A 27,441-nucleotide genomic window follows, 5' to 3' on the forward strand; every position below is an offset into this window, starting at 1 on the left:
ATGCATTTTCTTCCATCTGGTCAATGTAACAAGATTGAGACTCAGAAATCAAGAGATGACAACTTCATTTGAGAAGGCTGTCTAAGCCAGGGGCCCCACCCCCTCATAATCATGTCCCTGTGCAATCCTCTCCTCTTGCATGTGGATAGGATCCTGGACATACTTCTAACAGATAGAACACTCCAGAAGGGATGGAATGTCACTTCCAAGATCCAGTGAGTAAAGACTGTGGCTTTCACTTTGGGCACCTTCTCTCAACCCATCACACACACATTCTGAAAGAAGCCAGGGCCTTGTAGTGAACTGTCCAATGGAGAGACCTAGGAGGCAGGGAACAGAAGCCTCTGAGCCAGTGGTCAGCAGGAGTCTGAGGTTGCTAGTCGCTTTGTAAGTGGGCTCAGAAGGAGGTGTTGCCCCAGGCCAGCCTTCAGATGACACAGCAGCCACTGCCAGCAACATGAGTTAAGACTTAACTTCAGTTAAGACTGAATTGCGAACCAATACACCTAGCCACCTTGAGCCTAAGGAACAAGCCCAGTCACACCCAGGTTCCTATCCCAGAGGGACTGTATGGCACCAAGTGTTGTTCTAAGTCACCAAGTAAAATATCTTTTCTTCTGTATATTAAGATAATCGAAAATGTATATTAAGATAATCGAAAATTAAGATAATCGAAAATGAATCTTGATGTGAATGGAAGGGGAGAGGGAGTGGGAAAGGGGAGGGTTGTGGGTGGGAGGGACGGTATGGGGGGGAAGCCATAGTAATCCATTATTCGTACTTTGGAAACGTATATTCATTAAATAAAAGTTAAAAAAAAATATCTTTTCTGTCTCTTTTGTTTAAATTTGCTATAGCAGCAAGTTTCCTAGCACCAACAACAGGCACTGAAAACTCAGTGACATGCGTGCCACCCTGGGCAGGCTGCCAAGTCAGGATGTGATGTGAATTTCCCTGGGCCACTGTCTTTTTTCATAAACTTAGGGTTTCTATGGGAAAGCTTGAAGATCATCAACAGTGATGGAAACACTGAAGCTGATGACTATGGAGTCACCAGCATGCTAGTTCTCTGGTCGTGGCATTTTTGTGTATGGTTGACTCAGTATCTATGAGTTGTCTTCAACCAAGCAAGAAGTGAGAATTTCTGGAAAAAAATACTGCACCTGCAGTGAACATGAATGAACTTTTTTCATGTCATTATTTCCTAAATTATGTAGCATCACAATGATTTATACAATCTTTCACATTGTATTAGGTGTTATAAGTAACCTAGAGATGATTTAAAGTCTATGGGAGGTTAAATATAAACACTACATCATTTTATGTAAGGGACTTGGTGCCCTGGAACTTTGGTATCTAAGGGAATGGGGAGTGGAACCAACCCCTTTGGACCAATCCCTGGATATAGATTTAATATGTAAAATGATCACCTTCCCAGATCTTATTTTATGTCTGAAAGTTCAACTTATGTTTTGAGTATGTTTGGGTGGCCCTTGTCAGCAGTTAAATTCTATGTGTTTGTCCTCAGGTGAAAAATGTGTACTAGAAGTATGTCTTGGCTGTGACCCAAACATCTTGAATGTTAGCAGTTACAGATGCCAGCTCTCGAGCCCTGCCCTGTGTGATTCTGGTGCCCACACTCGGGACCACACATGGAAGGCACTGTATTTCCTTCAGCTTTTCAGGTTAAGACTGAATTTCAAACCAATACACATTACACATGCAGGTAAGATACAGAAATGTGTAACCAGCTGGTGGAGCCTGATGTTCTGTGAAGCCTTACAGGTGCCACTTGTGTGTGTGTGTGTGTGTGTGTGTGTAGGGGACTGACCTTGATGTGCTCTTAAAGGAGAGTGTTGGATAATGTGACTAACCAGCTGTACCCGTTAGGGGCAGATGGAGGAAGTACTGATAAAGAATTATGAAGAACAGACCATCGGCATAAGCCTGATAAAGTATTATGCAAAAAGGGTCTAATGTTCTACTAATGCAAATTGGATGGCTGCTGGCGTTCACTGAGCCTGGATAATGTCTGATAATGCTCATTTTAATTTCACATAAAGAGAGATAAAAATTCACTATAATTCTGTTGCCACTTTGCTACCTGCATGCAAGCTGTACACATTCCGCCCCACCCACACCCCCTACACTAAGCTAATTCTGCCTTTATGAATTGGTGACTGGTCATGCTGGCAGGGGAAATGACAACAAAGATGCAGTCAACAGCTGTCTTGTAGGGATAAGGGGCTAGTGTTGCCAGATGTTCACACTCTTCATGAGATTGCAGAAATGTCCATTTCTAGATCCGAGGTGTAACTTTTAAAATGTTAGTTACCATTAAAAGTACTTTTTAAATGCTGTGCAGACAACAAAGTTTGAGGCATCACAATACCTGATTTCGACATACTACAGGACAGTTATAGTCAAAACAGCCTAGTACAGGCAAAAAACAGACATGTAGACCAATGGAACAGAATAGAAACTCCAGAAATCAGTCCCGGCATCTACAATGAACTATTCTTTGACAAAGGAGGTAAAATCAATCCCTGGAGCAAGGACAGTCTCTTCAATAAATGGTGCTGGGGAAACTGATCCCTGCATGTAGAAGTATGAAACAAGATCCATATCTTACACCTTACACAAAAATCCAGTCAAATGGATCAAAGACCTAAATTTATGACCCAATACATCAAATTACTAGAGAGCATCAGGGAAACTCTGCAAGACATCAGCATAGGCAAAGACTTCTTAGAAAAGATTCCAGAAGCACAGGCAATCAAAGCCAAAATTGACAAATGGGATTATACCAAGTTGAGAAGTTTCTGCACTGCAAAGGAAACATTCAGCAAAGTGAAGAAGCAACTAACAGAATGGGAAAAAATATTTGTAAGCTATGCAACTTATAAAGGGTTAACATCCAGAATCTAAAACAAGCTCAATAAATTCAACAACAAAACAAACAATTCAGTTAAGAAATGGGCAAAGGACTTGAACAGGCATTTTTTGAGAAGAAATTCAAATGACCAACAGACACTTGAAAAAATGATCAGAATCACTAGCCATCAGATAAATGCAAATCAAAACCCCAATGAGGTTTCACCTCACTCCAGTTAGAATAGCTCTCATCTGGAAACCAACAAACCATAAATGCTGGTGAGGTTGTGGGAGAAAAGGTACCCTAATCCACTATTGGTGAAAAGTAAACTGGTGCAGACATAACTGTGGAAGACAGTATGGAGATATCTCAGAAAATTGAAAATAGATATACCACATGACCCAGCAACCCCTCTCCAGGGAATTTACCCCAACAAAATGAAATCAGCAAATGAAGGAGTTATCTATAACCTCATGTTCATTGCAGCTCAATTTATAACAGCTAAGATATGGAATCAACCCAGATGTGGATCAACTGGTGATTGGCTAAAGAAATTATGGTATATTTACATTATGGAATACTATTCAGTGGTAAAAATAAATGAAAAAAAAATGAAATCCAGTCATTTGCAATAAAAAGGATGCAATTGGGAATCATTATACTTCGTGAAAAAAGCCAGTCCCCAAAAGAAAAATACCATATGTTTTCCCTGATCTGAGGTAACTAATAGAGTACCTAAAACGTAGTATATTGGAGTGAAATTGACATTTCAAGTTTTGATGATTGTTTACAACCCAAGTCTTGATGATTGAGGAACAGTGTTTTTTTCTTCATGCTATTTGCTGAACTCTTTACTTAATGTAGGATTAATCTTATGTGTATAAAGCAAACTGAAAACAGATCTTTGTAAAAATTAAGTGTGGGAATAGGAGAGAGAGGAGGAAAAAGAGTGAGACGATGAGTGGGAGGAAGGGTAGAGTGGGAAGTATCACTGTGTTCCTAAATCTGTATATATGAAATACATGAAATTGGTATACCTTAAATAAAATTAAAAAAAAAAAGAAATGGCAAAAAAAAAAAAAAAAAAACTAAAGAAAGGAACATTAATCACAATGAGCTTATGAGTGAGATGGAAACACCACCCCAGGAAGAGTTACCTGAGGATTCACCGGATGGCTCCCAGCGATATTGGGGTGTTGAGTATAGGTCAGCCTTGGCAGGGCCGTTCTCCACAGGCAGGCTGGGGTGGATGGTGTGGTAGTCCACGGGGTTGCCATTCACGGTCACCAGCAGGCCCTGTGGGGCAATGTGGGGAAAGAATTGTCATGGTGGGGAGACCTTCTCCTCTCCTTACTCTATGCACAACTAGGCAGTGAAGAGCTGATTGGAAGCTGAACACTTTCATCAATCATCCCATTATTTTAGCAAGTCTCACCTCCACGGAATGATCCAGAGTGTTTGTAATAAAGTATGTATCCAATCTTGCCGCACCTTTGTTCTGAATCATACACTAAACTCTCTGTTCTCAGTATAAAGCACAAACTTGTCCAAAAATGCCAGTGAGGCTTTCATAAGAGGGTCTGATGTTTTTAGTCCCAGCTCCCACCACTGTCTACCTTTGAGACATCACTCCAGCTCTGGTGGTCTCCAGCACTTTCTTGGGCCTGGTCTATTCCTGTCTAGCCCTGTGGCCCACACTTCTCTCTACAGGACTAATACAAGCACCCTTCGGGTCTCAGGTGAAAGTCACCTTCTGGGGATCCCTCACTTACTCCAGGCATGAAATTCTCTTACTGAATCATCAAGTGTCATTGCCTGGTTTTCTCCCTCTATCTCTTGGCATTACATTTTTTGAAATAAGTATGTGAATACCCACAGTTCAGTACACATGAGACTTCCTATTTAAATTCTGTCATGGGCATGGAGTTACAGAACAAAAGTATTTTTAAGAAGTCCCTCAGAATCTTCTAAATTTTAAACATATTTCCCTTGATTATATTCAATCTCATGTTGGCGTTCTAACAGCAATAAGCCACATATAATTTCTGCACAAAAATAACCGAAAATCTTATGGAAATTTTATAGATCCATACACTGTACTGGATCTAATGATCTAATTTCATTTCTGTCACTTTTACATCACTTACATAAGCAGATATGATAATTCTAAGGATATACTAACATCAGATGGCTTGTAGTCATCTTGGGTCATGGATAAAAGCTGCAAAAAGCAATGCAGGACAGCATGTTAATAAGTAAGCTAGAAGCATTGTGTTTACACATATCTATTAAGTTTTACTGTAACACATACCAATTCTCTTTAGTCAGGTGGATGCTAGTATGTTAAAACAGCCATGCAAGATATAAAGGACATTGCTGACTAATGCAAAATTTTCCAGGTTTGATATTAACTGTTAATTATAACAGCAAATAAGTGACCCTAAACCACATGACTATAAAAAAAAATGCTTTTCCAGTGTTTTATTTAATACATAAGCTACCCTGGTTTTTATACTCCAAGAATCCTTTGAAACATCTGCAGAATTTTAAAAGTATTTGCTTTTCAAGAAAGAAGAGATTCTTAATAAAGAGAAATTGTACTGTGTTTTGATATTATTTTAAAATTTTCATACTGTCAACAATAAAATAATTATTGTATGATGATAATTTTTAAGTGTATCAGTGTCAGGTTGTTTTGAATTCTCCCAAATAGTAACTAGCACGGCAAATAAAAATGATTTTGCAACAATTTTTGGGTCAAGATTCATTTACATTCTTAAAAGTCACAGAAGGATCCAAAGCTCTTTTATTTATGTATTACCATACTAGAAATTAAAATCAAGGCATGTAACATATGCCTTGGTTAACATAAACCTTAACATAAATAAATGATGCAAGCACATATATTTTCAAGAAGAAACACCCCTAAACTAGTGAAATGCAAAGAGTATCATTGTTTTGCACATTTGCACATATTTTTACTGTCTGGCTTAAAAGAAGACAACTGCATTCTGTATCTGTTTCTGCATTCAGTTTGCTGCGATATGTTGTTCTGGTTGAAGTGTCAAGAAAATCTGGCTTCCCTGAGGTATGCAGTTGGAAATGGAAGGAATATGCTAATAGTCTATCCAGATAACAGTGCATACTACGAAACTCAACCAATCGAAGTTTCGCGAAGGTTGGCTGAAATGAGGACTCTGAAACCACATCAAAGAGCTTTCCATACTCTGTGTCACATACACCCACTAATGCGTCCTTCACCTCCTATGGATCTTCTGCCCACATTCTGCACTATCAGGCAGTGGAGATTTGGAAGTGTTTGGGTCAGTGAGTTTTACAGCCCTACCAAATATAGTCCATTTCACTTCAAAATACTTTAACAAGCATGCTTGTTAGCACTATTCTGACTTCATCAGAATGTCTCAAAATATTGGGAAGTTTTCAAGTTCTCCAGGGTGGACACAAATTTCCAAAATTCTAATTTTTACTCAAATGCTCAAACTCCTTTGGTGGCAACAAATGCTGTCCGTTGTTTGCCTTAGAGTGATGGCCTCACTTCATTTATTTTCTAGTAATTGTCTGACAAATGCCCGGATCTGAATAGCTAAAATTTGTCCATTGCTGCTATTCCAGGTAAAAGTGATCTTCCATGGAAACATGGCAAGGACCCACGGTGCCTACAATGAGTCCCCACTCAGCACTGGGACAGTTATCATATTCCAAGTCCTGCATTTTGTCACATAGAGACAAAGAAGTGCACTCCAGTTTGAGAGTTAAGAAAATCAACACAGTCATGCATTACTTAACCACAGGGATACCATCCAAGAATTGTGTTGCTTGACAATTTTGTCCCTTATCTACACACCTGGGCTGTCTGGTACAGCCTATTACCTTCAGGCTAGAAGCCAATACAGCATGCTACTGTACTAAATACTGTAGGTAACTGTAACATAATGGTATTTGTGTGTCTAAGCACAGAAAGGGTAAAGTAAAAAAGCTCTAACGGACAGAACAAATGGTACCCCTGTATAAGGCACTTAGTGTGAATGGAGCTTGCAGGACTGGAAGTGGCTTTGGGTGGGTGAGTGAATGAGTGAGTGGTGAGTGAATGTGAGGATCTAGGGCATTGCTCTACACTGCTGTAGACCTTATCAATACTGAACACTCAGTCTACACTAAATTCATCTGGAAAGTTTTCCCTTTCTTCAAAATCAGCAATTTTATTTACCCCAGCATCACCACAAACAAGTGAGTAATGTGCTGTGTTATGTGATGACAGCAATGGCGTCATAGGAATTTTTTAGCCTGGTTCTCCTGTTCATGTGTGCGACCTGGTATTGACATCATATTTGCAGCATGACTGTAACTCTTTCTGGCTCGTGAAGGGTTTTCTTAAGCAAAACCAGCCTTTGGTTTTATTTCTGTGTGTGATTGGCAGTGAAGGACTCTGTGCACAATCACCACCGTGCAGCTGGTGCCTCAGCCTTGGCTGGTGCACAGGCCTTTGCTTTGTCCTATCAGGCAAAGATCTTCAGTATTAACACAGACACAGTTGTGACCTTGGGGACACGGCCACAGGCTCTCTAGAGATCCACAGGCCTCACTTTGAAAATGGCTGCCCTATCCTGCTGACAGATACACAGTTTATCCTGAAACCCGGGTCCACGAGAGGCAGACAAGAGTCCCTGAAAACCCTCAGGAGGCGCAGGGTGCCATCGCTGCTCCATGATGCAATGTGGTCACTCCCTTCGGCAGCTGAGTTGTGGGTCACCCTCTTCCAGCACATGATAGCAACTCTGAGAATAGGACTCTGTGTCCTGCCGCCAAATAAACCAGAAAATCCACTCCTCAGTTGTTCACCTGGGAGAATCTACTCAGTTCTCCTCCATGCTGGGAGACAAAACATCGACCCCATGCAAGAACAGTCAGTCACATTGCACTGAGTTGAGTTCAACATGGCCAAAAAAATGATCAAAATGTTATATGAACTGTGTATTATGGAGTACATATAACTCAGATGATATCTGACTATACTCATTTTTCTGGTCAAATACACACAGTTGCCTAAACTAATAAGAGAATTTTCATCACATTAATACACTGGGTCCTGTCTGAGCGGGTATGGAAATTACTACAATGACCAACTATGCAACAGGGTAAATTACCAGTGTACCTGAAGAAGTTCATGGGCAAATGGAATTAAAAGATTAGTTTATTTCAGTGCAAAACACAGTGTTTTCATGATACACATCTGACATGAACCTTTTGAAGACCCTTGGTGTTGTATGCCATGCATTTCAACACTGAAACATTCACCTCCCCCATGCCAACAGATTGCTTTTTTATTTTTTTTGCTTGAAACACAGAATTGTCCTTCAAAGATTAAGATTTTTTTTTAAGGCTTACAAGACTTGTGTGGGAAGCAATGGAACATGAGTGGTGTTATAGGGTTTGATGAGACCACGTCATTTTCTTCAGAAGCCCAGTGTTCCCTCTGTGGAAACAGCTCTCTGGGACTAAGCCTTCTAAATCAGGCTTTCTATGTGCTATGAGCAACCCATGTGCACGGATGTTTGATAAGGCTCATATTCAATCACACAGTACAAAATTGGAAGAATAAATTAAGAAATAGAGATCCTTTCTCCATGGCTTACTTTTCTCTCATCGGTTGGGTAATGGGTGGCGTACCACAGGCTCCGTCTCCTCTCAGCTGTGATCTGGATGGGGCTACAGGCCAGGGCTCTGTCCTCTTCCTTGGTCTTGTCCTCCTGCACCTGGAATCAGAACAACAGGAACAGCTCTGCTCCCAAAACAGTTGCCCAGGCAGCGTGGGCCGCCAGGAGGAAGCTTTGTGGCTCTGGCTCTAGGATTAGTTTTCAAAAACAGGGTACACAATAGATGAGCTTTCATTAAGACATTTTTTTTAAATGGCAAAAATGCTGCCCTGTGATCGATAAACATATTTATATGCAGCCTCTGTGGTACTGGCATCCTATATGGCTGCCAGTTTGTGTCCTGGCTGCTCTACTTCCAATCCAGCTCTTTGCTATGGCCTGGGAAAGCAGTAGAAGATGGCATAAGTGCTAGGGTCCCTGCACCTGCGTGGGAGACCTGGAGGAAGCTCCTGGCTCCTGTCTTCAGATTGGCCCAGCTCCCGCCATTGCGGCCATTTGGTGAATGAACTAGTGGATAGAAGACCTTTCTCTCTGTCTCTCCCTCTAATTGTCTATAACTCCAGCTCTCAAATAAATAAATGAAAATTTCTCTCTCTCTCTTTTTTAAAGATTCATTTATTTGTTTGAAAGAGTTACACAAAGAGAGAAGGAGAGTCAGAGAGAGAGAGAGTTCTTCCATCCACTGGTTCACTCCCTAACTGGCAGCAATGGCTGGAGCTGTGCTAACCCGCCAGGAGCCAGGAGCTTCTTCTGGGTCTTCCCACGTGGGTGCAGGGGCCCAAGGAATTGGGCCATCTTCCACTGCTTTCTCAGGCCATAGAAGAGGGCTAGATGGGAAGATGAGCAGTCAGGACTCGAACCGTCGTCTATATGGAATGCCGGTGCAGCAGGTGGCGACTTTACCTGCTATGCCACAACGCCGGCCCTGAAAATCTCTTTTTTAAAAAAGAAAAGTTCCCTGATGCCTACTGAATCCCACACATTACAGAACATGCTGACATGCTGATGTTCTTAAATTGCCACAGCTTCCCAAAGGCCCTAGGAAGCAGCTCTGCAAATGGCACTTAGAGAAAGAGATTTCAAAAAAGCACACAGCTAACTGTAAGCCAGCCATTGGCAATCTTTAATTAAAATGATCTTTATTAAAGCCACCAGCATCTAGAGCCTATTAAGTGCATAAGCAAGAGCCTATCAAGTGCATAAAACAAGTGCCTGTCTAATGAGACATTGATACTGGTATTAAAATAACACTAAAATTAAAATCCTTCACAAAACCCCGCAGACATTATAATTTTTGATACTGCTGTTGTCTCATGGTCTATAGCTTTGATTGCCTTTCCTGTTCTCTCCTTGCCTGCCCTGTTCCCCAGATAGCCCCACCACATTGGCAAGAAGGGGCCATAACACAACCTTCACTGTGTCACTGTGGATTGGAGAGACCCCTGGAGATATAATGGAGAAAATTCTAGGTACTGGGACCTGTAGATAATTTAATGTCTTAAACTAGTGTTTAGCATGTGTAAGACAGTGTTCAGAAATAGTTCTCATAGTAACAGGGGACTTTAAAAAGTTCATGGAAAATTGAATTAAAAGCTAAGGCACGTTGTCTCCAAACTTCTTGAAGCACCTGCTTATCTGTTAATCCCATACATATACACATTTATTTGTGTTTGCACAATATACATATTCACATATATGTTTGCAGAGGAAGTAAGTACAATGAACACTTTAGTTGATTTCATTGGCTTAGTCAAATTTTAAAAGAGAACTGAAGAAAAACTAAGACAATTTGATTGGATTTCCTTTCAAGCCTATAACACACTATGCACTATGTTGGTAATGGTTGTCATCAATGGTCCAAACACCTTTAACTTGCCTCTTTCCTTTGCCAGTGAACTATGTAATAGCAGAGCTCCTGACATTCTGGAGAAATAAAAGTAGACTGATGCTTGTGCCACTGAAAGGGAAAAGACAGAAGCCACACAAGCTTTGGTATCCCCTGCCACACACACAAGTGCTGTTTCCTTTGTAGCATTCCTATAAGGACACACTAGCCTTTGGTTGCACCAGAAGGGGAAGGGGAGTGTCTTAATCCCCACCCCTTGCAACGGGATGCCCAGAAGTGTACAGGTGTGGCCAAGGGTTGGGCCCTTCTTATAGCTCCCTCAGAGGCTAGGAGAGCTGGAAGAAATATGGAGAACTTCAGTCACCATGCAGAAGAAGACCCTGGCTTTGTTGTCAAGCATGGCTGTGAGTCCAATTTGTACCATGCAGTAAGGAAGGGAAACTGTATTATTTTAGAAAATGTTTACCTAACCTTATTTTGTTCATCTGTTCATATGGGCATAATACCTCTTCATTGGAGTTATTTAGCAGCTCAAGTGAGATAACTTATGCAGACAGCCGTCACATGGCCTGCGTGCTTGGTCTGCACTCAGTTAACAATGACTTCTTGCTTCTCCCCAGCCTCATTCTTAGCAGCACAGGGATATGCTGGCAGAGGGAGTTAGAGGATTCATAGCTACTTAATACTCTCTGCAGAATCAGAACACTGCAACCAGCACACCCGAGTCACACTGGAATACAGGACTGGTGAGTCAGTGGGCGTGGGAATGAACCGTTTCCCCTGGCGACTCCAGGTTACTTTGCAGACACGATCAGGAAACCTTTCCATTCTTACCAGGGGTTCTTGTAGCCAGATCCGGATAAGAGTTGCCAGCGTGTAATACATCACCAGCAGGAGGATGGGGTTGGCGTGGTGGTACCATGACAACTCTGGGTTTACTATGATCTTCCAAGTACTGGAACAGTCTGTTTGAATGACTGATTTGATACCAAACAACCTGTTTCAAAACAAAGAAAGATGCTTTCAAAATCCAATAAACTTTATGCTACCAATACAAAATGAAAATATTTTGTTTTCAATACATTCATGAACCATTCCTAGGATAATCAGTTCTATTCAATACATTTCAACAACACTTCTATATATATGTATCTCTATATCTTTATTAAATGTGGATAAAATATAGTTCATGCACATATTTCAAAATATTCCTGAAAAGTGGAACTAAAAGATAATTTATCTTGGTGAAAAATATTTTTTAACTCCATGCACAGTTTTTTCACAGCACACATTTTACATAACTTTTTAAAGATTCCCTCATACTATGATATACATATTTAAATTATATGTGTGTGTACATATAAAATTCTCAGGCAATCTTATATCAGTTCAAAGCTCTATCTAATATTAAAACTTTATCTATTAGAAATTTACATTTAAATTGCCAATCAGTGCTATTAAAACTATGCATTATTGAAATGCCAAGTATGTGGTAACATATTACTAAGTCCAGTGAAATGAACAAATATTTTGTTTTTGGCTGGATTTAGCATTAGCTATTCAGTCAGTGTTGATATTATTGGATAAATATTGAAATTGGACATAGTTCTAAGCTGAGCTATGAAAGTCATATATATTATATAGTAGAATTTCTGGAAGATATATTTCTGTCAAATTGCATTTTTGGGCAATTTGATTTTTTCAAAGCTTTGCAATTAATCATTTACTTTGAAAGAGAATTTTATGGGCTTATTAAATTTTGAGATTGTTTATTTTTTATAATGATTTCTACTGTCTCATCAGAATGTTTCTGATTATATCATGGGAAAATAAGTAAAATATGATTTGTATAGAAATTCATTTTGTTTTCCTAAGAAAAGATGACTAACTGAATAAAACTTTTGCATGTGAAGTGGAATGCAACTTTTTTATGGTTTGCATCTTTTAAATTTTTATCTTATATTTTTCATTCAGTTATAAAATCTTTAAGATTTCATACCCTTCATTTGTAAATGCTCAGATCTATAGCTGTTTCTTTTCATAATGCAAGCATTAGTGTGCTTTCTAAATAGAATTAGAGCATTCTATTTAATAAACTAAATAGAAATAAACTAAAAATAAATTTCCTTTTTTTTTTCAGAAAAAAAGTAAGTCATACTAGAATTCACTCTTGTTAATGGTGTTTCTTGCTTAAGTCCAGACATTTTTTATGGTTACATTTGAAAGAAAGATTCCTGAGCACAAAAGAGTTACACCCTGCTTAGAATGGTAGAATTTTCTGAAAAGTATTTGCAGCCCTAAATTGGAATGCAGATTTCTTGTACAAGGTATATAGAATGGAAAGCTTTTGGATTTTCAATCAAATAATCTGTATAATCTTTTGGGTTAACCTACACAGTAACTGTTAGGTACCATATCCCCACATCTGGCACATTCACTAGGAATGATCTCATCGATCATCAAGTTTAAAAATACCTGTTTTGCCCCATCAGAAATTTAATAGTAACTTTCTGCAGCTGTGTGTAGACTTCATATCATATCAACACTTCATACCTTACCACTGATATCATAACCTATTCCAAACTGATTTTGTACAACTCTATATAAATACAGAAGAATCAAACTTGCATATTTGTACTATCAGTGTGAAGATTTTACCAAAATGGATAGAAGCTATAGAATGGCAAATGGACTTTTTTTTCTAACAAGTTATGTTGGTACTGTAAGACCTAAGATTTCTCTCTTTCTTTCTCTAACAGACTAGATTTTGTAGAAAGGACTCACATATGAGATGAGAAATTCATACTTGAAGTTTCACATCCTTTCTGGCATTGCAATTGTAAGATTTTATACAGTATCTAAACTCTTCTTTAATTTACTTGGTCTTTCAATTTTCCAGATTGGATTTGGACTTTGATAATACAAAGAAGACTGATCTCATTGTGCCTGGCCTCCAGAAACTCATTCACAGTACAACAATGCCATTGGCTAGCTTGGTGAGAATGAGGCAGGGTGAATCCCTCTTTTTGTGGGTGTTGGGAATGGGTGCTGGGAAAAGTGAGAAGAAGAATGTCCAGTGTGGACTTCATTAGTCCAACCTGACTAGATGAGTAGATGAAGTGCAAGAGATATCCAGAAGAATTGGTGAGTTTTTGTCAGATTGTGGGGTTGAGCTGGGGGAGAGGTCAGAGATGGGGCATAACGACAGCACAGACTACTTCAATATTGATCCATCACTGGATATTTATAAACTTCTTTCTTTCTTGGTGATACCCACAGAAATATTAGTTTGTTTACTATGGTCCTTGTCTATAAAAATTCACTTAATAAAAATAGAGTTGGATTTGACAACATTAGCTAGCAAATATATGGAAAAAAATTTGTCTATACTGAACACATATGGACTTTTTTTTTTTTTTTTTTGACAGGCAGAGTGGACAGTGAGAGAGAAAGACAGAGAGAAAGGTCTTCCTTTGCCATTGGTTCACCCTCCAATGGCCGCCGCGGCCAGCGCGCTGCAGCCAGCACACCGCGCTGATCCGATGGCAGGAGCCAGGTGCTTCTCCTGGTCTCCCATGGGGTGCAGGGCACAAGCACTTGGGTCATCCTCCACTGCACTCCCTGGCCACAGCAGAGAGCTGGCCTGGAAGAGGGGCAACCGGGACAGAATCCGGCGCCCCGACCGGGACTAGAACCCAGTGTGTCGGTGCCGAAAGGCGGAGGATTAGCCCAGTGAGCCACGGCGCTGGCCTCACATATGGACTTTTATCCTTCTCATTGTTCCCTAAACAGTAAGGTATAACAATAATTTACATAGCATATACAAGATTTTAGATATTATAAATAATCTAGAGATTATTAACAGTACCATATATAAAAAACACATGTAGATTATGTGCAAATACTATACCATTTCACATGAGGGGCATGAGTACTTTGGTATCCTAAAGAGAACATGAAACCAATATCCCAAAGATGGCAGGACAACTGTTTCCATCATTTTAAAATTTCTCAGTCACTAAAATCACCTGAAAATGACTACTACTACCTTAAGTCTCTCCATAGAACTATCTCTTGACTTGAGAAGTATATGATGAAAAAGCAATGGAATAGTGTATTTCCATTTATTGCTTACTTGAAAACAAGAAGATAAAGCTTTTCTCTTCCACGGATGTGGCATATCCCCTTTATTTTTGGTCTGAGACCAAGTTTTTTTTTTTTGACAATATGTATGGGTATATTTGTTAAGTGACTCACTATCTCTGAGTGCTCACTTCCTAATGAAGACAACAGAAGGTGTGCATGTGTGTGTGTGCATGTATGTGTATATGTGTATGTAAACATATGGACAAGAAAAGGACATTTTTGAGAGGATCCTATGCCAAATACTTAAGGCCTCACAAACTCTTCTGTTTGCCCAAGAGTGGCTGAAGACAGGTCCCAGGTGACCAACACTTTCCAATGGAGACAGATCCAACCTTTGAGGCACACACACTTGACCTATCTTGCCATGCTCTCTATTTCACAGTCAACATTCCCATCTGCAGAAGAGATCACTTCTCTTCTTAGACAACTACAGTGCTAAGAGTGGTCTCCTTGTCTCTAGTTTCTTTCTAGTCCACACTGTGACAGTTGCCAGGTATCTTCAGAAACCTCAAGTGAAGCTTGCTGCCTTCCTCTTCTTCTACAACCTGGAGAACAACCCAAGTCCTAGCAAAGCGTCCCCAAGGCAACTTCTGGTCTTCCTCCTGCCAGATATGTAAATTTGAGTTCCACTGGATTATTGCAGCTTACCATAAAGTCTTAGTGTCTTTGGTCTTGCCAGGGTTCTTTCCAGTAGTTCTAACTTTTCTGGGGGTGCCAAATCAAGAATGAAGGGTGTATGTTTTACCCAATCCTTGGCAATTTGGATCCAAGGAGCAGACCAGACACGGCTTCCCAGATGTTTTGACCTCTCCCAGGACAACTCTATCGCCTTCCCCGCCTCAACCTCATCTGCATCTCTAAATATATTTGGGGCTCAAAAAGCTCATGGAAAAAACATATTATGAAAAATACATGTGTAGATCTCAAAAAGTTTTTGCTCCAAAATAAAATTATATTTTAGTTTAATTTCTTGTGAATTTTTGAAGTACCCCAGTATAATTATGTATTCCCAGACAGCTGGTTTCCTGGGTGAGTCCTGCAATATGTTGGGATGGTTAGCATGCTTAGAAGGAATACATTAATATGCCAAAGGAAACTTCAGAAAGTTCATGAAAAATGGAATTAAAACGTCAGAATATTTAATTCTGAAATCTGTGCATAGTCTTATAACATGGATTTTCCACAAACTTTCTACAGACTCTTGAATGCCTGCTGTGACATATTCTTGGAGCTCTTAAACTGATGACAATTCATTTATGCTATAAACATCTGTTCTTTTTCATTCTTTCTTTCAGTTTGGATATTCTTTACGGTTAATATAAACCAATGCTCTAAAACTAATTCCCACTCATCTGCATTCAAATATGTCTTCTTCCTATCTTGCTGTTAGAAATTTTGGACAGGAGCAGGCTTTGTGGTGCAGTTGGTAAAGCCACCGCCTGTGATGCCGGCATCCCATATAGCCACAAATTTGAGTCTTGGCTGCTCTACTTCCATTCCAGCTCCCTGCCAATGGCCTGGGTAAAGCAGCAGAAGATGGCCCACTTGGGTCCCTGCCACCTAAGTGGGAGACCCAGATGAAGCTCTTGGCTCCTGGCTTTAGCCTGGCCCAGTGCTGGCTGTTGCAGTCATTTGGGGAGTGTACTAGCTCACACACACACACACTCTCTCTCTCTCTTTCTCTCCCTCTTTCAATTCCAACTTTCAAAATAAATAAAAATAAATAAATCTTAAAAAAAGATATTCTGGACATTGTTAAGGCCTAATTTCAAGGTCACCATGATTTATGATTTTCTCTAATTGCAATCAATTTGCCTTTAACCCCCCACCCCACCCCCAAAATTGCATTTGTTGCTCCAGCACTAATCATCACTAGTTTATGTGCTAATTTTGTTGCTTAGTTTGATTCTAATCCTTCATGGAAGGATATGTCTTACCCTCCTGTCTTCATGGCAGTGCCTAGTACATAATGAAGTAGTACTCGAAGCTTATTTAACTGAGTTAGATACACCAAGAATAAGTTATACCATTAAGCTGTGGAAGGGGATGGTGATGGTGGGAGTAGAGACTAAAGAACAGCAGAGTTCTTGCTTTTAAAAGAGAGGGAGAAAGGAGGAATAGTGAAGGGTTCTGGTTATACAAGCATAGTCTAGAGCTTTTAGAGAAACATGGCTGCTGCTCGAACCCCAACAGCCATGATTTTAGCGCCCTTGGCTTGAAGTAGGGACACACAACAGGAGCATTAAAATCACTAAAACCCATTTCTACAGCTGTGAAGTAGAACATGAGTCATAGTAGAAGACCAATGTTTCTGTTCTGGGATAGACGTGGTGGTACAGGTGGGGAAGCCCCTGATTGCAGCACCCACATCCTGTGTCTGAGTGCGGTTCAAGTCCAGAATACTCCACATCTGATCCAGCTCCTTGCTAGTGTGCTTGGGAACAGCAGATGATCACCCAATTACTTGAGTTCCTGCCATCCAAGAGGAGACCCAGATGGGGTTCCTAGACCTTGGATTCAGCCTGGTTCAGTCTTGGCTGTTGCGGAAATTTGAGGAGTAAACTGGTGGATGGAAGGTGTGTGTCTGTCTTGCTCTCTTTCACTCTTGCAAATAAATAGATAAATTAGTCTTTAAGAAATTATCTTTGTTCTGTTTCAATGCCAAATAAGGATCCTGAACTTTACCTTTAAAATTAGTCAATCTATAAATGCGTACAGACAAGAAATGGGCCATGCTGTGGTGCAGCAAATTAAGCTGTGTCCTGCATTTGAATCAGTGCCGGCATCCCTTATGGGCACTATTCAAGTCCCAGATGTTCCACTTCTGATCCAGCTCTCTACTATGGCCTGGGAAAGCAGTGGAAGATGGCCCAAGTGCTTGGGCCCCTGCACCCAAGTGGGAGACCCAGACAAAGTTCCTGGCTCCTGGCTTTGGACCAATCCAGCTCTGGCCATTTCGGCTGTTTGGAGAGTGAACCAATGGATGGAAGATGTCTCTCTCTCTCTCTCTCTCTATCTCTATCTCTATCTCTCTGTAACTCTGCCTTTCAAATAAATTTGTCAATTCACACAGTTTGTTTTTGTTAAATCAAGATTCTGGGTTTATAGTGAGCGGACAACAGAGATTCAAATGCCCAACAGGAACAAAACAGGAGGCAGACTGAGGGATTCCTTCAGATGGCACAGCTGCACTCTGCTCAGGACGCTGTGTGCAAATGCTCACCCCACGCGTGGGGAAAAGGACATCAGGGCCACAAGCGTCTCTCGCCGTGTCACTCAAGTCATTCCTCCAGCACAGGTCCAATCAGGCAATTGATTCCCCAGCTCTGGAGCTCCATGGACTCCTTGCAGATGTTCCTCCTCCCCCTGGGAGCACTTACTCTGCCCCTTATTCGATCCCTCTGAGCACTTGTAACATCTGACCGCATATGGTGATGCCGAACCAGAGCACACTCATTTCTGCTTGCACATGTTGGCAGATTTATAAAACCTCCACCTGTGTTCAGGCTCTCTCCAGACCACATCTGCTTGGTCTCTACAGGAACCCAGCCATTTGCAAGAAATACGTAATACTGAAACTAATGCCACACTCTAAATGAAAGTTAATTGTGGCAAAATCCTTATAAAAAGGACCATTTTACCATGTTTAAGTGTACAAGCGGTCTTCAAAAAGCTCATGGAACACGCATATTATGAAATAAGTGGATTGCAAACATTTTTGGCATAAAAATAAACTTATCTTTAAATTCCATTTTTCCAGGAACTTTTCTGAAATCCTCTCTTATGGTTCAGTGGTATTAAGTATATTCACATTGTTGTTCACTAATCTCCACAGTTTTTTTTTTCTTTTTAATCTATAAAACCTATATCCACTAAGCAGTAACTTCCTTCTCCCAACTCCTCAATCCCAGGAAAGCACCACTCCACTCTCTAGCCTATGAATTTCACTACTGGGTAACTCACAGGCATGGAATCATAGAGTATTTGTCTTTAGGTAAGTGGCTTATTTCATTTAGTTCAATGTCCTCAAGGTCCATCCATGTTATAGCGCGTATCAGAATCTCATTTTAATCCATTTAAAGACCAAATAATAGTTCATTGCTTGTATATATTGATACGGGGGAATCAGGCAGGAAGATTTTCCACTCATACACAGCTCTCCACTCTTTACATGTCACTTCAGTACATGTACTTTCCCATGATGGCCACATGGAAGTTAAACTCTACATGGAAGCACCATAAACCTCCCAGAAAACCTCAGGTATACTAAACCCTGACCAAATTTCACCTCATTTGTAAATATGTAAAACCACTCCCTACTCCCTAAAAGAGACTTCTACATGTGGAAGTGGCCCTTTTGCCCTTGCTGTTGGTCCTTCTCTGGCTTCCTGCCCTGCATTCACCCAGCAGGTAGCTCTTTGTGTGGGTTGACAAGCTCACACCTGGATGGGTATTCACTTTTTCAGCTTAAACAAATCCTGCTTTCACTTGTGCACAGTATGTATGCTTCTGCATTGAATTCATATATCTGTGGAGGCAAGAACTTGGATTGTGAGACTTGAGGTACATATTCCTGTAATGTTATCATGTTTTATTTATCCTTTCACTCATCATTGGCACTCCTACCTTTAGATTGCTGTGAATTGTGCTACTATGAATATCTCTTCAAGACCTGACTTGCAATTCTTCCAGGTGTATAACCAGAATTGTTGGATCTGTTTGACATGCAGTTGGAATTGTTGGATCAAATGGTAATTGTACTTTAAAGTTTTGCAGGAACTACTATGCTGGCTTCCACAGTGGCTTCACCATTTTACCTTCCCACCAGCAGAACACAGAACTCCCATCTGCCCACACCCTCACACCAGCACTTGTCACTTTATGTTTTCTGAGAGTTGCCATCCTAATTAGTATGAGGTGGAACATCCCAATTCTAGCCTAGCCTTTTCTTCTCCAGAGCTTAGAGCTCTTTATGGCCCAGGCCTCCTGTAGAGAGTTAAATCCTTCAGCTAAATGGGGATCATTAGCCAGCTAGAATGGTCCAGAGCTATTAGCTTGATAAAAGTCAAAGGCAAGTGTTAAATCCACTTATGAAGACAGAAAATATATTCTTTCCAAGCAGCATAACATGGTAAGTTTGGGGGAAATAATACTCTGGAGAAAACACCTTTTAGTAATCTCATTTTTGACTTCACATTCTTTCATTGCAATCAAGGAGGAAATGAATGGAGGAAGAAATGGAAAGGGAAGTAGTGCAGGAGAGGCAGGTGGCTCTTTGCAGTTTTAGGGCTGGAGTACAAAATACCGGGTCTAGGTCAGAAACCAGACTCTAAAGAGGGGCAGTTTGTTTATGCTCCTTTAACTGGACTGAGAGAGAAGTTGTTGCCTTGTGAAACCTCCAGGGAACACAGGGATTGCTATTCTGGTAGTAATTTCCCTGCAAAGGATTTTGCCAACAGGCCCCAAGGATCACAAGGCTCCCCAGGGAGCATTCCCAAGAGGAGTATTCAAAAGGTTTATCAAACAAAAGAAACCCAATGAACCAGTCTTTGGCCATGATCACAGACCACTAAGACACAGTCAGCTGATGCAGTCTTAGCAGGGAGGAGCCTTGAAGAAGCCAAGTGGGAAAGCTTCACTTCTGTAGGCAAATCCTAGTGGAGAAGAAAATGTGCAACCTTTAGGTTTAATTGTGTTTGAAGGTGTAAAGCTAGCAAGAACCACAGCTGCCCAGAGAGGGTCTTTGGAGGCTTAGTTTTTTAAACAAACACAGATAAGCCTGAAAAAACTCGGAGAACTAATTGTGGGGGAAATTGCCTGGCATCTAATAATCAACTTTTCTTTTTCCGTCCCCTGCCCACTCTTTCCCCACCGTAATGGTAACAAAACAGAGGGTTTATCTTCATAGCTTACAATTAATGAAGATTCATGTATATATTCTAGTTAATATTTTTAATATTCTATGCAATATTTTTCATTTAAAACACGTCTCTGGTAGCTTTGAGTTCCGCATGGAAGGAAGGCCTATACTTCCAGGAATGGAGAAGTCCCTACCTGTACTTTCGGGGAAGAAAAGTCCTTGTCAAGGTCCCTGCGGGTGCCTAAAGGTCAACCAGTGAGGATCAGACCCGCCTCAACCTTTAACCCCCATGCCCTGAATCTATAAAAGGAGCTCTCCCAATCTCTGATGTGCAACTTCCCCGGCCCCCGCTCTGTTGCTCTGTTGGGAACAGGAACCTCGCCCAGGAGCGGAACCCCAATAAAAGCCTGTGAATTAATTGATTCATTTGCCTGGGAAGATCTGTTACGCGCCAGACACCTTGCAGTCTCTTGAATGAAACTGCCTTAGCATGAACTCACAATAAACTTGAAAAAATACCAGAAGCTGTAGTGAAGTGGAGGCACTTGCCCCTAATGCCTTTGATGTCTGCTTCATCAGGCCCCAGAATCTCTTCTTTAGCTTGTAGTTGCTCTATAAACACGGACTCATTGAGTCAAGGGAGTGACAGCAGGGTAGGGCGAGAGACCCTGAGTTACAAAGACTTGAATTACCCTTATGGTTAACATATTTATCATCTCCTCTATTCTGAGAGCCTTGGAGGAACTCACAGGGCCCCTCCCAAGAAAGTACTACCCAATCTACTCTTGGACAGAGTAGAAGCCCACCTTGGCCATTCCAAAGGAAACATGCTTGTTCCTATTACTGATCAATCAGAGGAAGGCCACATGCCCTGTGGACCAGTCAGAGGCCCACAGATGAGTTGGTCATGCACTGCTCATTCCCAACCTTGAACTAGGAGTCACTGCGCATAATCCCTCGGGGAGTTCTGGGTATGAGTTTTAGCTGCCTGCCTGATTCCTCTTTCTGTGCTTTGCAGTAAACACCTGCTTTTTTCCACCACCCCAAAGTCAGATGTCAGTTACTGGACCCAGTTTTGGGTTCTATAGCAACTCCTCCAACCAGTTTTGGTAGTGTTCAGTCAAGAAACCTGATATGGACTCATATCCTGTCTGTATTATTGCCTTTATGGCCTTGAGTGTAGCATGTAACCATCTTAAACTTCAATTTCCTCATTGGGAAAGTGAGGATAGTAAATAACACATATCCTTAGGGATTGTGAGGATTGGAAGTGGTGAGCATAAAACGTTAAAAACACTTCTGACATCAATTCAATTTAGAATCGTTGAAATAAGGTCTGGAAATTTCCCATCTAAAACTAGATTGCAAGCTACATGGTGATTAGACAGAGACCAAATTTCTTATATCACAAATTTTACGCTCTTGTATGAAAGTATGGATGTGGATAGTTCAAGTCAAAATGATATGTCTATTTGTTGGACAGCGGTTAGATAATATCTGCAGATATGTCAATGAAAAACAAATGGAGAACAGTCTCTTAATGTTATATTGAAGCTATAATCTAAATAAGTATGTGTACTTTCTTGAACATACTCTCTCTATAAATTAACTCCCAATTTCTATGCAGTTTTACAGCTCACTAGTGGGACTCCTAGGTGATGCTGAGTCCTTTCCTACAGTTCAGGATATAGCTACTTCTAGACACATGAAACTGTACCTGATAAACTTAAGAGGAGTAATACTGAAATAAGTGCAGTGAAATCTCTTGTTAGGAAATAGGGCATATGGGAAACAAACCACAGACAATGACTGTGGTCATTATCAAACCCTATAGATGGGACAGACATTTGGCACAGTGGCCAACACGCTGCTTGGGACATCTGCATGTCATATCAGAGTGCCGGCATTCTAGTACCAGCTCCAAATCTCATTCCAGCTTCCTGCTAAAGTGGTGGGTCAAGTACTCGGATCCCTGCTACTCACATGGAAGACCTGAATTGAGTTCCGTGCTCCTAGTTTTGGCCTGGCACAACCCTGGCTGTTGCAAGCATTTGAGAATTTGGGAAGTTAAGTAACAGATGGAAGATTCTCTCTCTGTCTCTCTGTCTCTCTCTCATTCTCTGCATGTGTGCCTGCCTTTCAAATAAAATGGAAATGAATAAATAAAATAAATTTTTTTGAAAAAAAGAAAAACCCAATATATAGGAACTGGGAAGATGTCCCTTGTGACAGACAAGAAAGTCTCATGCTGGCAACCCCTGGTTCTTCTCCTTGGCTCTGTGGAAGGCACTTTGTTGTCCACTGCCTCTCATGGCCCGTTGCTCTGACTTCTGCCAGTCTGAATCTATCCATTTTCCGACTCCCCTCACCTGATGTGCCTGTTTGACATTTTGATGTAGTTGACATAGCTATTCCTCATTTAACCACAGATCACAATGCCTCAAATCATGAACCTTATGTTTGCATCCTGCATCTTGAAATAGATCATGCACTCCTTCAAGGCACACATCATGTATTTCTTAGCAGCTTCCAAACACAATAGTTTTCTGTACACAGCCTGTGCTCAGAAGCACTACCACGGTGGCCCTGGTGGTAGCTTTGTTAATCAGTCTGATAAAAATAAGCGGCTAATCAAACATTACAGACTTTAGACTTCAGTTGCACAATCAATGCAAACAATAAGGGTGAGGACATAAGTATTGCAAATATATTCAAATAAGAAAGTGAGATTGCCTGTTCCTTTGATCAGTTTTCAACATCCATTGCTTTGTCGATGTCTAATGGGTCACTTAAGAAAAAGCCCAATGATGATTAATTCCAACATGGTTAGATAGGGGACCAAGTAAACAGATGTTTTTTTCCCTTTTTTTCTGTGTCCACTGTACATTGGTGGCACCCTATCACACTCCTTCTCTCCTGGTCACAAGCTTTGGCTACAGCGTCAGATAGAACTTCTGTACCACACCTCTCTGAGGAAACACAGTCTATGGAATCTCTCTTTCAGACGTTTTCATCTGTAGAGCCACGTTTCTACTTGGAATCATTCTTTTGCCTGAAGACCACCCTTTAGTAATTTCTGGAGTGCTGATCTGCTGGTGCCAAATTCAGTTTTTTGTTGTCAAAGAATATCCTTATTTGACCCTCAGTTTTTTGCACCTCCATCCTTGAATACAGAAGAATAGGTTCATGTTTCCTGTTTTTGTTTATCTTTTGGAACTTCAATATGATTGTCTTATTGCTTTTCGATGTGCATCGTTTCTGCAGAGGAGGCTGTGACAATTCCCACTGCCCAAACCTGCCTTCCAAAAAAGCAAAAAAACCATGACTTTGTCACTTAGAGCCAAAGTCCCCTAAAAAGACCCGCTGTGGCTGAAGCCTGCATCCCTATGATGACATTTAGTTCATTATAATACCAGTAAAATAAATCACCTTGGCTGACACTCCCACTCACCATACAGGTGGCACCATGACACTTCTGAGATTTCCAAAGAGGGGCAAGAAATGCACAGTTCTAGTGCCCCACCCCCAAACTCCACCCTGTGTGAATACTCAATTAAGTCCCGCCCCAGGCACCATCCTTTATGCTTCCAGATCAGTAAAGGAACAGCCCTGAATCTTGTTGATGACAGCTCACTCTCTCCAGAGCCTGCACTCACTCCTCCGTGATTTCTTCTGCTTTGAATAAATCTTGCTTCCTGCTCACCCTTACCTATGTCTCCTCTTTGAAATCTTTCTCATACGGAGACCAGACCTGGACCATGCGTAGCTGGGGGTCACCTCCAACACCACCTACCCTCCTAGCTCCACAGAAGGACAGTGATCTGGTTAACAGAATATAATAACATAACATCTGAATAATAAATGAATAATATCTGAATAACAATGATCTGAATAATGAATATCTTAATGATAAATACCTGCTTTGCAAACAACCCACACGTAAAAATTAATGATTGCACCTTACTTCATTTTCTCTCTTCTTCCCTTATTTCAGCTACAACCTAAAAGTTTGCCAGGTCACTGGCATCAGGAAGTACTAATCAGACATCACCATGTTTTTCCCAAGAGATTCTACCTACAGCACATCCTTTCTCCTTCCCTGTCTCTCCGCATTTGCAGTGTGTACCCCACATAAACACGTGTCTTCTGTTCTCTCCTTCCATGCTCCATCATTCTGGAACTCTTTCCAAAGAATCTCAGGAAAACTTCTCCTTTTACTCTCTTTTTATATGATTTGTAAGTTCTAAAGTGACTTACATAGTAGATTGCAATTACAGTAGTGCTAGTGTAAGCTTATATCAGGGAAAAACAAAGTTACATATTTTATGGATATATACATACTTTATGAACATTCTATGAAATGAATATAACATATAATATATTCATTTCATATAACTTCCATCATCTTCTTAAGCGTGTTTCTTAAGTTATCACTGAGGCTCATTTTAAAAATTCCTGTCCATTGTGGCTGATACATTGCAAAATATAATAAAAAAGATGTTGTAGGAAAAGGACTGTATGCTGGATATTACCATCATGCCACACAGCTAGATAAGTATTGAACATTTTCTCTCAATTTCTGGTTGCAATTTGTTGAAAATCTGTCCAACAATGCATGGGCCAGTACTGATCTGTGACTGTGAGCAGCAGTGACTTGGAGGATTTATATGTAAGCCTCTCAGAATGTTGTCAACAGGGGCAGGCATTTGGCATAGCAGTTAAAATGCTGGTTGGGACACCTGTGTCCCACAGAGTGCTTGGGTTTGAGTCCTGGCTCTGCTTCTGAGCCAGTTTCTTGCTAATGCAGATCCTGGGAGACTGTGGTATTGGCTCAAGTAGTTGGGTTCCTGAGTATTACATGGGAGCCCCGAAATGAGTTCCCAGCTCCTGGCTTTGGTCTGTCTAGGCACAGGTTGTTGTGGGCATCTGGGGAGTAAGTCAGTGGATGGGAGATCTCTGTCTCTCTTTTTAATTAAGTCATTAATTAACTAATTAATTTAAAAAATTTTAAAAGAATATTGTCAGTAGTCTCATTAAAGGTTTACTCATCTCTAATATTTACAGTTACATCACTCAAAATAAGCAGATGAAACCTCATTTTCTAATTGTGACTTTCTTGAAATTGCCTCTGTAATTGATAATGGTAATGGAAATTCTCTTTGCAGGAGGGGGTTGGTGCTGACAAATATCTTTGAGCAAACACAGAAACCAATCTCCTGGTGAGCATTGTGCCCTCAGGGTTTCCGGCAGTGGCTCCCTGGCGAGGAATGCTGGCTCAGCCAGACACGGGGCCCTTCTTACCAGGGCATAGACCCTGAAAAGTGTACAAGGAGCCAGGTGAGGGTCTGTTGGCCTCCCACGAGCCTAATGGCGTAGTTCTGGGTAAAGAAGGAGTGAACCGACTGGCTAGAGAACACGCTAGCGGCAGCCAGCTAACCTCATTTCTTGTTGAAAATTAGTCACATTTCTCTTTGCTACTTTGTTTATTATGTACAGCCTGGGAAATTCTAAATTGCTAATTTCTGCCTACTTGCCAAGTTTCTAGAATGCAGAACTAGGAAACTAACATATATATTAACCCCAAGTATGTCACTGGCTCTACAGGCCTTTGGAACTCAGCTGGATTGAAATCTGTGATCTTCTTACACATTATACAGGCCACTATTTTACAGAAAGGTGAACATCCCTTAATATTAAGATGGCTTCATTAGCAAGCAACACTTTTTCATGATTCCCAAAGTATTTAGGATATTTCCTGGCTTTGCAGCTGTTATCAGGAACATGGATTCCATTACTAAGTAACATATAGAGAGGTACAGAATTTGCACCGACCCTGGGAAATTCATTGCTTAAACAGAAATAACCCAATTTCAAAGGAACAAAGTGTGTGGTGAAATAAAGTGGGGAGGAGGGAGATAAATGTAATTGTTATCAACAGCAAGGTGAAGGACAGATGCAAGCAAGTTAGAGCCCATCCTCCAACTGTCACAGGGGAAATGAACCCCACAACAATTTGCCCACAATGCAAGAGACAGAACTGAACCAGTAGAAGTAAAATGACCTTAACATTTTTAAGTTTGATGTGAAGACAGGACTTTATCAAGCATACACATAGGTACCCATGGTTTACTTTGAACAATAGCATTCTACCACACTGGATTCTGCTGGCTTTAAGAAAAAGGAAGGAAAAGTGAGTGGCATCACCAAAGCCTTGCATATTGTTCTCTCCTCTCCTTCCTCATTGAATGCTGCTCTGTGCCTGTGTGGTGCTACCTATGTATGCATCTGCAAGTAGTGCATATGGTTATTCTATGAACTTAACCTCAGACAAATGGTCACATTTCTATTTATTCTTACTCACATACACAATACAGTTCATTTTAATTCCTGAGTAGCATTTCATTGCATTAATAAGTCATAGACTACTTGAGGAATCCAGCATGAGGGAATAATTTATAGGAGTAGAAAGATACAGGGATCATTAATTTGTGTGGGGAAGATGTATTTAAAGTAACGGCAACGAGGTGGCCAGTTAAGATGTCTGTGTCTCACATCAGAGTGACCTCGCTCTGGCTTCTGATTCCAGTTTCCTGCTAGTGTGCACCATGGGCAGTAGCAGATTGGTGATGGCTCAAGTAGTTGCGTCCCTTTCACCCACAGAGGAGACCTGGACAGAGTTCCTAGCTCCTGGTTTCAGCCTCCTGCTGGGGGCTGTTGCAAACATCTGGGGAGCAGACCACTGGATTGCAGCTCTCTTTGCCTGTTTCTCTGCCTTTCAAAAAAAAGTTTTTAAATAACAAAGACAACATACAGGTGACTTCAAGGCCTTAGAGACCTCATTATTGCAACCACAGTTGTGGCGCAGCAAATTAGGTCATATCTGGGAGTGTGTTCAAGTCCCAGCTGCTCCACTTCCAATCCAGATCCCTGTTAATGAGCCTGGGAAGGCAGTGGAAGATGGCCCAAATACTTGGGCCTCTGCCACTCATGTAGGAGACAGGATTGAGTTCCGTCCTCTTGCCTTTGATATGGCCCAGGA

At 40.9% G+C, this 27,441-nt stretch overlaps 1 protein-coding gene across 6 annotated transcripts in view; it reads right to left on the bottom strand.

Moving 5' to 3' along the window:
• The window catches only part of PIEZO2 (piezo type mechanosensitive ion channel component 2), a 453,482-nt gene that overhangs the window by 118,711 nt on the left and 307,330 nt on the right, over positions 1 to 27,441 (bottom strand). For 5 of the 6 annotated variants that reach the window (XM_051851439.2, XM_051851440.2, XM_051851437.2 and 2 more), the window contains exons 8-11: positions 11,231 to 11,393; positions 8,530 to 8,649; positions 5,058 to 5,096; positions 4,033 to 4,171 (exon numbers count right to left, since the gene is read on the bottom strand). In XM_051851439.2, coding sequence (XP_051707399.1) covers positions 4,033 to 4,171; positions 5,058 to 5,096; positions 8,530 to 8,649; positions 11,231 to 11,393 — 461 coding nt within the window. The remainder of the gene's footprint in view (positions 1 to 4,032; positions 4,172 to 5,057; positions 5,097 to 8,529; positions 8,650 to 11,230; positions 11,394 to 27,441) is intronic. The other variant, XM_070050492.1, reaches the window with a different exon arrangement.

This window comes from Oryctolagus cuniculus, chromosome 10, assembly GCF_964237555.1.
Source record: "Oryctolagus cuniculus chromosome 10, mOryCun1.1, whole genome shotgun sequence".
Classification (NCBI taxonomy): domain Eukaryota; kingdom Metazoa; phylum Chordata; class Mammalia; order Lagomorpha; family Leporidae; genus Oryctolagus; species Oryctolagus cuniculus.